The 18,313-nt window shown below is 39.3% G+C and overlaps 2 protein-coding genes across 16 annotated transcripts in view; one reads left to right on the top strand and one right to left on the bottom strand.

Moving 5' to 3' along the window:
• Window positions 1-18,313, bottom strand: part of LOC127438849 (uncharacterized) — a 687,566-nt gene that overhangs the window by 215,556 nt on the left and 453,697 nt on the right. The gene's annotated exons all lie outside the window — the stretch shown is intronic.
• LOC127438810 (receptor-type tyrosine-protein phosphatase S-like) overlaps window positions 1-18,313 on the top strand; it is a 264,336-nt gene that overhangs the window by 108,921 nt on the left and 137,102 nt on the right. For all 15 annotated transcript variants that reach the window (XM_051694665.1, XM_051694666.1, XM_051694668.1 and 12 more), the window contains one exon: window positions 4,927-5,104. In XM_051694665.1, the coding sequence (XP_051550625.1) occupies window positions 5,011-5,104 (94 nt within the window). In that variant the 5' untranslated portion in view covers window positions 4,927-5,010. The remainder of the gene's footprint in view (window positions 1-4,926; window positions 5,105-18,313) is intronic.

Here is an 18,313-nt window from a genome sequence, read left to right as displayed (position 1 = left end):
CCAGTCATAGAGAGCAGACCTGATTACATCTGACTGCTGGAACGCTCCATAAAAAGAAAATACATGGCAGATTAGCATGGAAGAACAGGGCTCAGGGTACAGAAGGGCAAGAGAGAAAGACAGAAATTAAACATAACATTTTTAAATCTGTATTTTTGTCTTGTGTTTTTGTAAAAATATCTAAATAGATATAAAACAAGATTCATTTACTTTAGAAGCAAACATGTTGTATGATTATACAATCTGTTTTCAAATAATATATCTTGAATTTAGGAATGTTTTTTCTCTCTTGTTTTAAGCATAAACCTTACTAAATTTTGTTAGACTATTTAAACACTGTTTGTGACATAATTTTCCATCTGCCCTTAACGAATGTCACGCATTCCCAGTTTGGCAGCAATCGCATGCCAAAAGCATGTTGTGAAAGTTTATTTCTCATTGGTCGATAAGTGTTTTGGACGAGCGAACAAACAAATGGACTTATGCGATTGGTGGAATCCACATTGGATTCCTTTATCCAGTCTCACTACATCTAGCATCATTACCAGCTCATAGCGCCACATTAAAACCAAGCCTGGAACATTCACCTCTCGTATAGCTCAATTATTCATACTCGCACGTCCTTGTGCATATTGCATGCTGGTGCAGTTGAAAATACGGCCCTTTCCCCAGCCTTTAAGGGCTGGCCAGGTGAACACAAGGGACTGAGCAAGAATTTGTGAGAGTTTGTGAGCTGAAAAATGTGTTTTAGCATTCATTTGGAGGTGTAGTGCTAATCTAGACATACTGTATTCAGGGTTTTTTTCTGCCACCTTGTTATTTGCGTTAGGTGATTAATATGTCTGGGATGTGAGTCATCAGACAGCACTTACTGTAGGTGGGCATCCGTCGAATCTGAAATGCCAAATGCTCAACTCCGGAGGAACTAGCTCGGCTTTTAGCGTATCTCGCAACGAGATGCTAACAACTGGAAGTTATTTGCGTTTAACTCACCCTTGTACAGTTTTAATGCTATTTTGGATCACCCATTTGTCTACGAACCTTGATAAGGCTACATGCATACCCTACTTACACAGGATTTCGTACTCTGAGTGCTTAGGCGCTGAATTGATAACTGACATCGTAGAAGTGTAGTTTGACGCTTTAGTCATAGCAGTTCTGAAAACATGTTGTTTCTGGCTTAGTTACTTTTTAAGAGTGCATTACGAATTTATTTTGAATTATAGATGAATGGAACACATACCATTGTGTCAGCAGTCACATGTCAACAGCATGACCCAAAAGCTAATGTCTGATTGGTGGATGAGTTTTTGCTGAACAAACATCGACATACGAGACACGAAAGCGTTTTCACCGTCACTGGCGAAGGGATGCATTGTTAAGTTTAAAGGAATAGTTCACCCAAAAATTAAAATTCTCTCATTATTCACTTACCGTGATGCCATCCCAGATGTTTATGACTGTCTTTCTTCAGCAGAACACAAATTAAGATTTTTAGAAAAATGTTGAAGCTCTGTAGGTCCTTATAATGTAAGTAAACGGGTGCCATCAGGTTGCTGGCTATTTGATGGTCCAAAAGGCATATATAGGCAGCATAAAAGTAATCTACATGACTCCAGTCGAATCAGTAAAATCAGTAGGTTGGTGTAAGAAACAAATCGATAATTCAATGTTTTTAAATTTAAATCATTGCTTCCGGCCAGCGCTGTATTGCTGTTTGAAATGAACTAACTCTTGCGTGACGTCCGTTCATGTGCTGTATACAAAGCGCGCGATTCCGACTTCACGTGTGAATGCGCCATAGTACTTACGTCACTGATGCGTTTTAATTATCGATTTGTTTCTTACTCCAACCTATCGATTTGCTTCAAAAGACATTAATTGATTGACTGGAGTCATGTGGATTACTTTTATGCTGCCTAAATATGCCTTTTGGACCATCAAATTGTGCTCTGCTGAAGAAAGACAGTCATACACATCTGGGATGGCATCATGGTAAGTGAGAGAGAATTTTCATTTTTGGGTGAACTAATCATTTAAGCTTCGTAAGTCGTAGACTAAATTTCGCTTTAAAGATATTTACACTGTGAATATGTTACATTTTTGTCAAACTCTGATGAATGCAAGGTATCTGGTATCTTATTGGTCTACGAGTTTTTTGATGAACAAACAAACAAAACAAAAAACAACATACGAGATGCAAAAAGGGTTGCATCATCATTGGGCGAATTTTCACAGTGTGGAGGGCTGCACTGTTTGGTGTTAGCAACATGAGTCACAGATGAAATTCTGTGCTTAATCTATTTACCCCATGATTACAGCCTCTGACAAATGCAAGGCTCAATAGGTTATTAAGTTAGTCTGTTAGTTTTTGCTACAGGTAAATGTACAAAAATGAATCGACCCCAAGATACAAAAAAAACGTTGTATCTTCATTGGGCGAATTTTCGCACTTGGTGTGGAGGGGTGCATTGTTTGGTTTCAGCGACATGAGTCTAAGACAAAATTCTGCACTAAAGCTATTTACATCGTGAATATACAATTTTTGTCAACCTCTGATGAATACAAGGGCCAAAAGCTTATATCTCAATGGACAGTTAGTTTTTGCAGAACAAACAAAAATAAATCGTCTACGGAAAAACGGTTGCATCGTCATTGGGCAAACTTTCGCACTTGGTGTGAAAGGATGAATTGTTTGGTTTTAGCGATGTGAATCGGCAATTAAATTCCGCACTTAAGTTATTTACACCATGAATGTGACAAATTTTAAGTCTACTTTGTTTGATTGAGAAAAATTTTTGCCAAGCAAACAAAAATATACGGCCAAATTCTTCATAGAGGTTTTGTTTGTTTCGCCCTTGTCATGGTGAAAATTTCTCACTCGTTTTGAATACTCCTTCGTTCAAACTGATTCAGAAACAGCATTTAAACACCCACACTTTGTGAATGGAAGCTGCTTTTTGAGTCTCACTATGACGGCCAAGGTAGAGGAGCTCCATAAATCAAGGCAGACATATTCCTCCTCTCTTCTAGGCATGCTGTGCCCACTCTGGGCCGACTGGTTGTGGAACCCCTCGACTGATGTTTTCGATTGTTTACAGTATATGGGGCGGAATTTCAAGTGTCGCCATGCAGGTTAAAAGAAACCCCCAACTGACATGCCAGCTGTCACCAACTTGTCACTCCCACATTATGACTTCCAGGCTTTCTGGAAACAACACACACTGCTTTAAACTTGCATAAATAGTAAAGGTGCAGACTGAAATGTTTGTGTTCCAGTATGTAGGTGCATAGTTGTATTAAGGTGTAATCTCGGAAGGGAATCTGTTTTAAAAGATAGATTATTAAAATTTGAGGTGTCTCAGACTTCAAGCATAAAAAAGAACCCAAAAGGGTCATAGAAGTTTTTTTCACACAAGTCCATGTGGTTTGTGCATCATTTTGCAAGTCTTCTAAAGCATACGATTGGTTTTCGTGAGAAACAACCACAAATTTAAATTCAGCATCATTGGTTTTCCACCATCCCCCTAGAGTCACTAAAAAAGCTTTCGCAGACCAACGCAGACTCCAGCTTGTCTGAACTCTCTCATTTGAGTCACACAGGCCTGAAGGTTCATCAAAAGAAGACGCTGTCATTCTTGAATGAGTTTTAATACTGCATGTCAACATCTCTTTCATACTCAACCCGACTGCATGCTCCGAAATCAACTACACGTGTTTGCGCGTCTCTTGCCATCTTGCCATCTGATGTTCATGCCATCTTTAATTAAATGGTGTACAAGAGCATTCGCTGGGTTTCCGCCCTGCGTGTGTCGGAAACGTAGCAGCCCACTGTCGACTCCGGAGGCAGAACGGTGATGAGAGGATTAATCGCAATTTGGCTAAAACAAAGAGACGCCACGTGAAATATTGATGAGCCTCAGCGTAATTACAAGATGGGTGGATAAGTATATAAGGATGAGATTGAGTGATAAAGCCTGACTAATTATGAGTTGTGTAAAAGAGTTAATTGGGAGTCTGAGAATGGTCAAACAGACTGAACAAAAACTGTGTACGAATGGTTCGAGAAGCATTGTGGTAAAATGTGTTAATGTATAGGGTTTCTATGGTCATGGAAAACCTGGAAATATCAGTCAATGTAAAATTGTGTTTTTAAGGCCTGGAAAAGTCATGGAAAAGTTGTGGAAATTTCAGTTACACTTTACAATAAGTTTCCATATGTTAACATTATTTCATTCATGAGGCATTTTTGAATATAATATTATTGAATATTAGTTGATGTTAGCTCATTAACTAATGTTAACGTGTTCAACTTTTAATGTAAAAGTGTATTAGTACATCTTTAGTATATTTGTAATAAAATAAACAATATAGTTATTACATATATTATTAAATGTATGTATTTATTATATACTATATAATATATTTAATATAATATATTATATAATTTTTTCCTCATTGTCAGTTTGTTAACTATTGCATTAATGTTAACATTTAACACATTTTTGTAAAATGTTAGCAATTTATATAATTGTTTTTTTAGTTATGCTACGCTCCAAAATGTAGATCTGTATATCTAAATTTTGAGAAATGATGCTTGCATAAATCTTCATTAAAACTTGCTTGCAAGCCATAGTGATGTCTGATTTGTTAACAAATCGTTCTTTTGAGACGGTTCTTTTTTTAATAAATCTAGCGAACCAATTCACATATTATAATGAAGGACTCATTACCGAATCGGTTTGAAAAACTCATCCAATGATCACAAATGAATGGAAAAGTCATTGAAATTCATTGTTCAGAAAATGTGAGAACCCTGAATATACTTGATGGTTGACTGGTGAAACAACGTTAACATACTGTCTGTTTATGTTGCCTGTCAGTTGACATCATTACTCATAGTCATTTCTTCTGTATCTTCTCTAGAGTGCCAAACTTCCAGCGTGCCGACCGCTTGTCTTCAGCCTGTGGGGCCGTGGCTCTCCAGACAGGTCAAAGGTCATCTGCAAAATGACGCCAGCCGGCCACCTGCCCTACCTGTCCACCTTGCTCTCCCTGAGCGCCCTGCTGCTCTCTCCGCTGCTTACTGGATCACTGGCCTTATGTAAGCACAGACTTAACACTAAGTTTAAAGAGCACCTATTATGGTTTTTAAACGTGCCTAATTTAGTTTTAAAGGTCTCATGCAATAGATTTACCTGCATCCAAGGTCAAAAAACACTTTAATTTGCTCATCATTTAAATTGCAGCATTACCTTTTTTTCTCAGTGTCAAAAACGACTCGTTCAATGATCCGTTGTAAAGGATTCATTTAAAACTCCTCCTCCTTTCAGAGAGCCTACTCTGCTCTGATTGGTCAGATGTCCCAGTCTGTTGTGATTGGTCTATCACTTAGTGTAGTGTTTGAGGGCGGGTCAAAGCTGTTCGCTAGCAGCCAGTGAAGACCAGAGGCGGGTTTTTTGATACCAAATTAATGGGGTTAGTACAGGAATTAAGTCTGGAATTACAAACGACTCATTTCAGGTGTTCAGAATCGGTTCTTCCGTTTGGGCGTCAATAACTCCATTTGTCGTGCACTTTGATTTTTTAAACTTTGCAGACTTTTCTACATTCACAAACAGCTGTATAACACACTACATGAAAGGTAATATTTGAAAAACCATAATAGTGCTCTTTAAGACTTAAGTTTAAAAGTGAAGTGTGTAATTGTTGCACCTCTAGTGGCATAAAATGGAACTGCATTTGTTTTGTTCGAGCCTAGAACCATTGACTCAACCAATGGCTTGAGTTTGGGATTGGACTACCTGTTAGGTCGACCAATAGCATGCCTCTAGTGAAATTACACTGAAATTTAAGACTAAACTTGAACTAAACCTAAACTTTGTTGTTTTTTAAGTGCTGATGTGTTTCATAATTTTATGCAAAAAGACAATAAGCTACAGTCTGCTTTTGAATCTCCCCCTACACACAGAAACGTATAGCGTGGGATCACTATTTATTGGATTATTTAATCTCTTTTTCTTCTCCTTTCACATATATATCTCTTCATCAGAAGGACCGGGGGCCACGCTGTCTTTTAAATTTCAAGGCTTGAGGTCGGGATTTGTTCTGCACCATTTCTCCCGTAAGATGGGTTTAGAGATGCATTAGGAAAACAAAATAAAGAACTGAGTGAAGCAAAGAGAGGAGAGTGTCGAACGAGTCATGAAAGCCTCCCCTGCTGCTTTCGGGCCTAAAATAGGTGTAATTAAAGTGAGATAAAGTGAGATCGTGCCACTGTTATATACGATACGTCTTTGTGTGCCTGTTCTTAAGTTTGTTGGTTTTAAAGGGAAGCCCAGAAGAGAAAAGCTAATGAATGGTTAGTTAGTATGTATCTCACTGCCTGAACATTTATACACACTAGTCATATTATTATTAAGATATCTCATTTGATATTTCTTTGTTGTGTGCTGCCTAGTCATTTCTAAGCATAGTATACAACATTTCTCGTTATTCTCTATTTTTACTGTAACAGTCGGCTGTTGTGCTTTTGAGTTGTTCTTCCTTCCGTCTTGTCTTTGTGTGCGAGCTGGTGTGATGGTGGATGTTTATTAGTCCGTGCACATAATCTCCTTCAGTCTCAGCGCTGTAATCACTCCTCCCTCCCCCGCCCTCCTTCAAACCCCTGGCCACCAAATCCTGCATCCCCCCTCCGCACGATGCCGTCTGATTGGCTGTGATGTCGTTCACTGGATTCTCACAGTCTCCGATCTCTAATTACTGTCTCGTCAGGTTGTCGTGCAGAGCAGCCAGCTGATGAGGGAGATTTTGTTGTTTATGAGTCGTTTTGGATGTTTGTTTGTGTTTGTTTATCACATAACTGTGCTTTGAGGCAAACTCATGTCAACATGAAACAACCTTCGCAAGCCATTTTACTTCCATAATGTGAAGTATATTCATGTAAAACAGGATATTTATTGAGAAAAACATGCAGGACAGGACTTAATTTTATCCACCGGGGATTGATTGGCTTGTAAACAGTTTAAAATCAGATCAGATCCAGCGAAACGACATTAATTGTAACTGTCGTGTGCATTGTCGTGTTGCGAGTAATCAACGGTCGCTTCATGTAAAATTAGCATGGTGCGCTTTACTTCACTTAAAGTTATCATAAAACAACATTCGTAACCCAGTTTACTTCCATGATTTGACATATTCCAATGGGGTTCTTATTCAGTTCTGTAATTATTTGCTATTAATGCCGTATTCTTTAACGGCATTAAATTACTGTTAACTCTTGGGTAGATTTTTAAAGCTTGATTACTTACAACTGTAGCCTAAAACAATAGATAAATAATTAAAAACGAAAAAAACGAAATAGCTTTTTGGCTATTGCTTAACGTTTGTTTCATCACCCTTGCGGCCTTAGTGATGTGAGCGGAAAAGGAAAGTCGTTTCAGAGGCGGAACAATTTTGATGAAAGATTACAAAAGCTAAATTTTTTCTGAAACAACGTGCAACAATCGTTCATTATAAGAACAGAAATGTGTATTAAGAGTTATTACACAGCTCTCTGGCATACTCGATTCTGACAGGTCAATGGCGCCATCTAGTGGTCTGATATTTCTGAGTAACAACCGCACATCCACATATCAGACCGCACTGTGATCTCTGCAAGATAATAAGGTAATTCAATTATTTGAACTCAAATACATTTTTAATGTGGAATTATTTTTTTATTTGGCAAGTAGTCTTTTAATGAGTTGGATAATGAGCAGTCAGACGCTAATTAAAAAATAAAAACAACAGAACTCAGACGCAAACCTTGTCAGGATTTATTTTGCGATAACAACTGGCTGACTGTACATTATGCCTTACAATACGCTGCTTGCTATTCTTTGAGATGAACTTTAAGTCAACATTAAAAAACTTTTTCAACACATTTTACTTCCATAATGTGACGTTTTTCCGCGTGAAACAGGATACTCAACATTTTTAACGTATCCCAATGATAAATGTTTTTTCTTTTTTCAAATCTATTGTTGCCATAACCCTTGTTTTTAAATGGCATTAAATTACTGTGTTAACTATTGGCAAGATTTTAAACACTGCGTAATGTAATACTACATTAGCCTGAGAAAAAAAAAGACAAAATAGCTTTTTAGCTATTGGCTAGCATTAGTTTCCCCACCCATGTGGCCTTGGTGATGTCAGCGGAAAAGGAAAATTGTTTCGGGGGCGGAGCAAATTTGATAAAAGATTACGAGGACAATTTTTTATTTTTTTTAGAACAACATGCAACAATCATTGACAATAAGACTAGCATGTACAGTATTAAGATGGTGAATACAGTTATTAAATGTTGACTTTAAAGACGACCTCCTCTCTTTGTTCACGTAAACACATGTTTAGTGGTGATGTACAGGGCCACACACAGACACACACACACACACACACACACATACAGTGCAGGTGGGTTTGTGGTCACCCTCTTACACAGCTGTGCTCTCTCTCTCTCTCTCTCTCCCTCGCTCTCTCTCTAGCTTTTATGTAGACGCACACACACACACACACCCAGCGAGTGGATGTCACCTCTGTGAGGTTGCCAATTGCATGATGTCATCCTTTCGGTCTCCTTTGCTCTCTCTCTCTTTCTTGCACTCATAAATCAACATGTGGAGGAGACATTTTTAATCAAAAAGAAAAAAAAAGCTGTGAATAAATCGTGCCTGTGGTAATAAAGCTAGGGGGCTTGTTTCTGTGTGTGTGTGTGTGGTTTGCAAATAGGTCCAGCGCTTTCACATTTACAGGATTAGCTTTCAGCGTGCACGCACATACTCTGTCCTCTCAATAGATCAATGTAGAAAAAGTGCTGTCCAATGAACACATACAGTCAGGGGTGGATTTAGGCATGGCTGACATGGTCAGTGGCATCTTGCCCTGAAGTCCACCAGCCATCTCATCTCCAATCACTTCCACTTTTCTGAAGGCCTTTTTATTTATTTATTAATTTATTTTTTACAAATTTTGCATATTTATTCACTAAAATGCTGCATATTTGAAAATACGCTAAAAAAGATTTGAGAGCTACGGCAGAGGGCAAGATTTTCTGAGAATTTAACCGACTTTAATTTTGGCTTGTCCCTTGTATGACTTCAGAGCATGAGTTCTGTCAACTACATTTAGACATTTTGCAGCATGAGCAGTGTTCACATTCTCTTCTTTTGTGTTTGAGTTTTCTTTTTTGGGTGAACTGTTCCTTTAAGAAACAATCTGAACGAACCTCTCTCATCTTGTCGTATTTACAGACTGATTATGTCCTGAGCTAAAACGAAGGATCACAGATTTACTTTGGCAATCGAGATGCGTTAACGAGGTGAAAATGCAGCTCCGCACGAATCAGTTAATGAGGGACATTCAAGCCCTGCTTACTTTAAAGAGACAAGGTCCAAGGTCCTGGGTTTCCTCAGGACCCTGAAATCTCTCACTTGGAAGCTTCAAAGGAAAAATAAATGTTTGAAATCGCTCTCGTCACTTTCCGCCCGTGTCAATCAAAGTTGAGAGGAGCTGGCAAGGGCGCGGGCTGGGCACTGAGACTTGCGAAGATTGCTAAACGGTGCTACAGCATTGAAGCATTGTGCAAAGCTTCCTGAAATATCACAACGTTACAAGTGCCATTCTAAGGAACAACAACAAATAAGCTACATCAGATCCTTTCTTAATACAGGAAATTATTGTAGCTTTCCTGCCGTTAAGCATGCAGAAAAAACGAAAAAAAACAAGGGGCCTCTGCTATTGAGCAGTAATATTCTGAGCTAACAAAAACACAAAGTGAAGGTTTTCTTTGTATGATCCTAGTTGTGACCACAACATAACAAACTGAATTGTTATGCATGTTGTAGTGTGCGTTTTCGAGGTGGGATATTTTCGGCTGGACAGCGTGATGCTGGGTGTCTGGCCGTTGGAGGTTTTTTGGGGTAAGACAGGAAGGTGAGAGGTAAAGATTGGGTGTCATGTGGTTAGAAAAAGTCAAGCTTGATGTCATTGACCAATCACAGGTGACTGTAACCAATTGGTCAGGTCCCTTCAGAACAGTCAAAAATCACTCCCTATTCTGTAGCATTCACTATAAAGAGAATGAATTACCAAGTGAGTGATTTCCTTCACAGCCAGTTTCTGCAAGGCTCGGTTCTACGGGGGTGCTTGAGGGTGCTAAGTACCCTCAATTGCAGACCAGGGCGAACTACTGCCCGCGGGTCGATTTATCATGAACGTTTTTTATTAGATCTTTCATTTATCTGGCTTTTGGACCTATCGCGCATCCACAAGCTTTTAATATGCTCAGGGTTGCCAGATAATAGATGCAACACCCCAATCAGAGATTTATGTTTATATATAGATTTATATATAATTTGGAAATATTTCGCCTTATGTCATAATTAATTTATGCAATCTGGCAACCATGCATTCAAGTGCACGTGCTTTCTCCTCTTTGAAAAAAACAAAAACGTAGCGCTCAATAGTGCAATATTCTGCTCAAAGAAAAGTGTGATGCAGCCACTCCGTATCCATTCATGAGGCTGCGTGTGCTGTTTAGTGCCAAGTCTGTGAGCAAACCTTTTCAGTGATGAACTTTAGTAAAATCCCAATAGATCTTCACATCAGTTGCACACGGAGGGGTCACGCGAGTAAAACCAAGCGAGAGAGGAAAATGTTTGTTCTTTGTGTTATCTGTGAAATGCTGAAGTCCCTCACACCTGTATGTGAATGTTACTCTGGCAGAAATCATTTATCAGTGTCATGCAGCCTGTTTTATTCAGTTGTGTGCTGAATGGGATGCCAAACAAACCATAGACGGGACCCACATCATGACTCATGAGAGTGTAGACGGGCTGATAATGTTTTGAGAATAAAACAACTTCATCCACTTTGTGGCAAACATTAAAATAATTATTATTTTACTGTTAAACCAGACTCCTGATGTAGAGTGTTAAATCGAATACTAAATTACCACTGCATTGAAGTATGGTCAAATATACAATTAATAATTATACTCAGTCTTAATTCAGTTTTACTAACACATGATAGAAATGTAGCAGCAAAATTTCAAGCAATCGCAGAACGCTCCCATCAGTATACACTTCAGAAAATTGTGCATGATTCATTGAGTGCATGTGTGCACTACTACTTCTGGGATTAAAACTATGCAGAACTATTTATCTTCTCTCTTCCATGTTCCACTTAACGGCTGATGATGCTGTGTTCCAAATGACACACTATACACTATGCACTTACAAAATGTACTATGCACTCAGCCATGTAGTGTATGAATTTTCATACACTAAAAGTGTAGTATCATCCCAAATGGAACACTTAAAATTGTTTTACTACACGGAAGCGTTCGCCAATTAATAGCTGACGGAAGTGACATTTCAAGCCCATGTGATGTGTTGCTGCTAACTTTAGCACATTAGCCAACCTCAGTTCAACACTTGTATCTTATTTTCCCCTTTTTCTCCCAATCTGGAATGCCCAATTCCCACTACTTAGTAGGTGCTCGTGGTGGCGCGGTTACTCACCTCAATCCAGGTGGCGGAGGACAAGTCTCAATTGCCTCCGCTTCTGAGACCGTCAATCCGCGCATCTTATCACGTGACTCGTTGTGCACGACACCGGAGACTCACAGCATGTGGAGGCTCATGCTACTCTCCGCGATCCACGTACAACTTACCACACGCCCCATTGAGAGCGAGAACCACTAATCGTGACCATGAGGAGGTTACCCCATGTGACTCTACCCTCCCTAGCAACCGGGCCAATTTGGTCGCTTAGGAGACCTGGCTTGAGTCACACAGCACACCCTGGATTCAAACTGATGACTCAAGTGGTGGTAGTCAGCGTCTTTACTCGCTGAGCTACCCAGGCCCCCTCAACACTTGTATCTTAAACAACGTACACACAGCCTGGGGTGATGCTAAAGCATTCATCACACATTTGTAAGGTTCTGTATCCACTGAAGTTTTGCTAGCTGCTACATTCTTCATTATTTACAACTGTTTTTTCAGACAAGCAACGCAGCCAGGTAACTCCGCCCCTTCCGCTATGTACGGCAAGCCGCGTCCGCTGAGTGCATGAAGTGTCCAGCATTCCACACTGGGAACTTCATCTGGATACTTAAAAGTACACATCTTTTTGCTGCATTTTCCGTGTTAACATACTGTAATACTCGCACTACTTACACTACAAAATGGTGTAAAATAGTGCAGAAGTGTGCGGTTTGGGACGCACCATTACAGTCTCTACTATTTGGCTGTGCTGCAGTTTAAAGTGTTTTTGGATCGTTTCGCAGACAAAACTTTGATAAAATATCTGTCCAAGAACATTTATTATACAAAGAACTCCATACAACATGAGCTGTGGAAAATCAGATGTGATCTAGGAGCTTTTTACAGCTTTATACCGTTCGTGCCACTGAAGAGATGGTACGTTTATCCCTCACAGCCTTGTTGTCATTTCCATTAAAAATAAAAGATGGCGCTAGCGTGAATAAGGGATATGGAAGTGAATGGGGCCAATTTTTGGAGGGTTTAAACAGAAGTGTGAAGCTTATAATTTTATAAAAGCACTTACATTAATTCTTCTGTTATAAGTCGTGTATTAGTTGAGCTGTAAAGTTGTTTAAATCGTCATTTTTACAGTCGTTTTAGGGTTTTAGGTTTGTTGACAGTACATCGTCATGGTAACGAAGTAATTGGCTATAACTTTGCACAGAAAAACTTAGTAAGTGATTTTATCACACTAAAATCATGTTAACACGCATATTGTTTATGTCTTGTGGCTATACGTTTGAAACAGTGAGTATTTTAACGTTTGCGGATTGGCCCCATTGAATTCCATTGTAAGTGCTTCACTGTAACACAGATAACAAAGAGGGACAAGTCGAAATTAATTTTTGTTGTTTTCAGTATTATGCCACAAATGCTGTCGATTGAGCTTAACTTGTATTGAACCCGGAATATTCCTTTAACTAAATATTTCGCTTAAAAAAAGAAGACAAAGTCCCTTTAGGCTGCAGGGGGCTCAAGTGAATCAGTGAATCATTTATGTAAACTAGTTAATTTACATGTATCACCCGAAAGAACCGACTCATTAGAATGAATCGCCGTTCACATCGCTAAATATAAGTGAATTGTCTAAAAGAACGAATTCATGTCATTAGGTTTTTCAAATCAGTAGCTGAGCTACCGTCCCGTTAATGAAAATTGGCACTGTCATTTTTGGAGCTCCACAGCCTCAGTCCTTAAAGAAAGTCAAACTGCTTTGAAACGATATGATTGTGAGTAAATTGTTACAGAATTTTCATTTTTTTTTGTGTTTTTTTTGGGGGGGGGTGACCTTTTACTGCATATCTGGTAGTGCATCTTTTGTCGATAATTTGTACCATCAGATGGCACCCCAGAGGACGACATCAACCCCACCTGCTGTGTAATATGTCAACACACACTCACAAACACACTTTCCTGAGCAGCTCAGATTAATCATGCAACAGATTAGCAGGCTCGGATTTACTGAATGTCAAAAATGATTATTGCATGTCACCTTCGTGATCCGGCCTCACAAGCTGGGCGCTCTACCAAGAAGGGGTTTATTACGAATTCTAGAGCCCATAGATTGAAAGCAAAGTGTCTAGGTAGCTGGGTTATATCATGGGTTGATTTGCAAGCAAAATCAGTCATTTCTGTACATAAGGTTTCTTGTCCTTTCAGTTGAAAGAATAATTGGTTAACGGACAGACAAGCGGCCTTTGGCGTATTATTATTCGTTCAGAAGAACTCATTCAACGACCTTCGCCTTGAAAAGTTACCCATGCTTGCGTTGAACAGTGTGTTTTTTATTTAAGTTTGTTTATTGTTTAGGCTTTATTTGCATAACTGATATCACAACCATAATTGAAGGTGGTCATCCATTCATTGGATTTAGTCCTGACAGACTTTTGATGCCATTTCACCTATTTCTAACGCAACAAAGTGCACTTTGGTTTTCCGCGAGACGCTACGTCTCGAGCACAATGCGCGTGCCACAAATGTCGACTTTGTCCAGGTCTATGTGCGTTGTCTGCGCATGCACCTTTAGTTAACTGTACTAAAGCATAACACAAAATATCATAGTGTGTATTCCTCAAAACACTTCCATAAGGCTCACGGTTAAAAGAATATACTTTAAAAGCACTCGACTGCAAAATGACTGCTTAAAATGGATAGACAACTATATGTAAGACATTCATAAGTTGGTTTTCCCAAAAAGTGTGTACTGATGCTATTGAAAGCCTGATATAGCAACATTAACTCAACATATGGTGTGACTGTCCAATTTTCTTAACAAATTCCAAACAACTTTTTATGAAATCAACCAAAGTTGCAGATTATTACCTGTCGGTATTTTGCCTTTGATGTATAGCTTAACCAGTGTGGTGGTATCTTACCATACACCTGCCATTTACATCTTGCATCCTCGTAATCTTATCTTTGTAGACAAGATTGACGCTCTCTGAAGCTGTAAAATTACATTTTTCGCTTAAATACCAGTTTTCAGATTTTCATAATCTTTGCCGTCCACTCTTTAGCCCTCTTGAGCCCTCAGCGATTTCAGGTGGCCAGTCAACAAGTACCAATCACCTGCGAAGACTGCAAATCACATTAGATTGTTGCAATTTCCTTGACTTCTCTTGGTGGCCGGCTATTTCAAAATTGGCCTTATTGTTAAACTTAATTACATAAACCTCTCGATGGATTTTGACTCACTCTGCACCTGCTAAAGATTTTCTCGGTGCATTCTGCAGATGGTTACGGGGAAAAAAACAGACTCATTGGGATTAATTTGAAGCTATTGGAACTGCTGGTAATTGTAATGATATGATGGAAGAGTTGTGGAAAGACGACTCGGACAGCAGGGCAAATAAGTGAAACTTTCTATTGAAGCTCATTGCTGTCTAGAAAACAAATGAGATATAGAGATCCAATTGTTTTTGTTGATTTGTCTTTTCTGTGGGTGCTAACTCAGTATCAAATTTGGTTCTTCTTTTTAAATCAGATCTTGAGAAGAAATGTTAAGACTTCATTATATTGAAGAAACACAAATGCGTTCTGTGTTAGTTTTAAATGGCATAGTCATACTTTGCCATCCATAATGTTCGCTCTGAGGATCTAGTTGGCTTTGTCCAGTTCATTTTGGCCAGGATGACCTTACAAAAACATCCGTACGAAGATCGCAATTAACCTTTATAGCCATCTGTTTAAAAAATCATCCCATTTTTAGGCGATTAGTTGCTTTAGCTGACCCTATCAAAGCGATGCTTACAGATGTTCAACGTTTTTGAGGTATGATTTGCATCATGCCGTGTAACTGGTAATGGGTAGGTTTTTTAATCAATGTGAATGTTTTAGGTTAAAAGGTATTTTGAATGTATAAGGGAAACTGTTTATTTTACATCCTGTACCTGTATATTTTTAGATGCTGTGTTCAATAAAAAAGAACTTTATCTTTTAAAAATGTGTCTATGTTCTATTCATTGCACATCAGCTGGCATTTTTTAGCGCAAAAAAACACGTTCAGTATGAACTGCCCCTTACATGGCACGACATATTGTTTTTTTTTCTCCTAGTAAAATATTCTCTATCCTTTTTATCGTTCATCCACGTGCTTTCCTGGTGGGACTGCGTATTCTTCTCCAGCCTCTGATTAAGCCATCACAGCAGTAGATTAGTCAGTGCACGGAGCAAAAGAAGTGGGAAAAAAATCAAGACAAGGAATTGCACAGGCGAGAGAGGGGCGTGTGTTTCCATAGCAATGGCGAGCTTGAAGTGTGATTTGTTGACCGTTAGACAAGTTTGGTTTTGTATGGCCGAAGGGAAGGGGGTTGAAACAGAGAAGTCCAAGAGAAAGGATGATCCACGGTTGGTGGAGGCAGACAGGCCCGCTGAGACCAGCGGATGTGGGCATGTGAGAACTCAGTCGAGCACAGAGCCACAAATCTCGGTGTTCAAGCGGGCGTGGCTAAACCTGAGACAAAGTCCTTTTCCTTTTTGATAGACACCTCTACAGACTTAAACTGACTAGGTCCAGCAGGACTTTTCCAGTCCTGTTTTGGTTGTAGTTAAACCTGTTGCAAATGATGCACTTGATGTGGTCATTTCACCTGTTGTTGGCCAAAATGTTGATTTTTAGTGTTTTAGCTTCTTAATTAAATTTGATTATTACTATATAAAATGTTTTTTTTATAATTTTAAAGCTCTACTCCGCAGGAATTCTTGTTTAATTGTTTCATTAGAGACGAACAAAATACTAATATTGAGCCTATACCTTAAGAAATCACGTTCAAAACTATGTTCTTTCCTTACCTTGAGTCACTACAGTGAGGGCTATACTTCGTTTTTCCATGAGCTATTCCACTCAGCCTTTCAAAGTATACTCTTTTGACCACGAGCCCATACAGATGCATTTAGATGGCATTACGCTAGCAGACTCCAATCAACTTTTGTTTTCCAATTCCCATTTTCGTTTGCGTTTTGCAAAATATTTTGTTTGTTTTTTGGTTTTTGTTCCTTGAACAGTTTTTAGAACCTGATACAAACTCATCGCAACTCTCTCTCTCTCTTTCTCTCTTTCGATTTGATTCCATCACGTGGAGCTCACCGAACTAACAACAGGAGTACCGCATGAACATAAACAATTGTAATAGAGTGATTTAGGATGTAATTCATGGAGTAACATTATCTTGTGAAAGTGTGTGATTATGTATTTATCCCATCGAGGCTTGCCGTAGAACACGTATGTCCATATGCAGCTTTCAGTGTGTAAAGAAATTACTTTTAGTAAAAACAGACTGTTGTGGCTCCACTTTCTCATGTCATTTTAGTGTAGGAAAAAAAGGCAGGAAAAACGCTTGGTGACAGAATCACTTTGGATTACAGTCAGTGTTTGTGATGATACACAGATGAGTGTGATGAAAACATTCAGATCATCTTGTCAATTTTCCAGTAAAAGAAGCTCATCAGTCACTTGATGAGAACACAAGAACCCGCCTCAGTGACGGAATGATTTTTATCAAGCAAGCCTGATATGCTTTTTTTTTATTTTTCTCTCCTTTTCTCCCCAATTTGGAATGCCCAATTCCCAATGCGCTCTAAGTACTCGTAGTGGCGTAGTGACTCGCCTCAATATGGGTGGTGGAGGACGAATCTCAGTTGCCTCCGCGTCTGAGACGTCAATCTGTGCATCTTATCACGTGGCTTGTTGAGCGCGTTACGCACAACTCACCACGAGCCCCACCGAGAGCAAGAACTGCATTATAGCGACCACAAGGAGGTTACCCAATGTGACTCTACCCACCCTAGCAACCAGGCCAATTTGGTTGCTTAGGAGACCTGGCTGGAGTCACTCAGCACGCCCTGGATTTGAACTCGTGACTCCAGGGGTGGTAGTCAGCGTATTTACTCTCTGAGCTACCCAGGCCCCCCTGATATGCTTTTTCAGTTTTCGAAGCCATTAACTCAGCAGGGAGTCTCCACGGTCAAGTGATTAACTCAGTGGAAGTAAATGCTACCTGTGCCAAAGACGAGTGCAAGAAAAACAAGGCTGCACATGGACTGTCTGCATGTACTATGCCGATGACGAAATTTGCATCACGCACACTGTGATGTACCAGCACGTGGAAAATCGAGGTATATTTACCTTAAGTCTACAATAATGATTTGCATTCAAAGGTGTCAGGTTCGATTTGGCAGGAAACATCAGGCTTGCTGTTTACTTCGTATCCGTAAACCGAAAAATAAAAGGCCCTTCAGCAGATACGCTACTTACTTGCTCAGTCAGGACCTACTTGCTTGTGTAGCTAGTCAGATCTGCTCTGACATGATCACAGACAACCATGTGTAAACCACAAACCATCAGATTCATCCGTGCAGAAGTGTGACTGATATATATATATATATATGTATATAAAAAAACAATGTTCCTGTGCGAGTAACTTGCGTTTATTTGTTTTGTTTCAGCCAAAGATGTCAATAGAAAGCCCATAATTCCATAGCGTATTCTTGTTTATGATTCCCCCGGTTGAGAACCACTAAAACAGACTTTACCATCAAAACCTGTCCTTATTAACATGAAAAGCAGGTGCCTGACCTGTATGATTTGTGTTTAGAGTGCAAACGTTAGATGTTTGGCTAAAAGTACTTCAAACATGATATTTGCTCCGATTTCTTAAATTACGGCCACTTAGAACATTATCTCACATGGGGATCCTTTTGCCCTGTAATTGGTCCTTGCAGAGGCG

Source organism: Myxocyprinus asiaticus, chromosome 50 (genome assembly GCF_019703515.2).
Source record: "Myxocyprinus asiaticus isolate MX2 ecotype Aquarium Trade chromosome 50, UBuf_Myxa_2, whole genome shotgun sequence".
Classification (NCBI taxonomy): domain Eukaryota; kingdom Metazoa; phylum Chordata; class Actinopteri; order Cypriniformes; family Catostomidae; genus Myxocyprinus; species Myxocyprinus asiaticus.
Note: the sequence above shows the minus strand (reverse complement) of the source record. Positions and strands in the feature narration are given on the sequence as shown.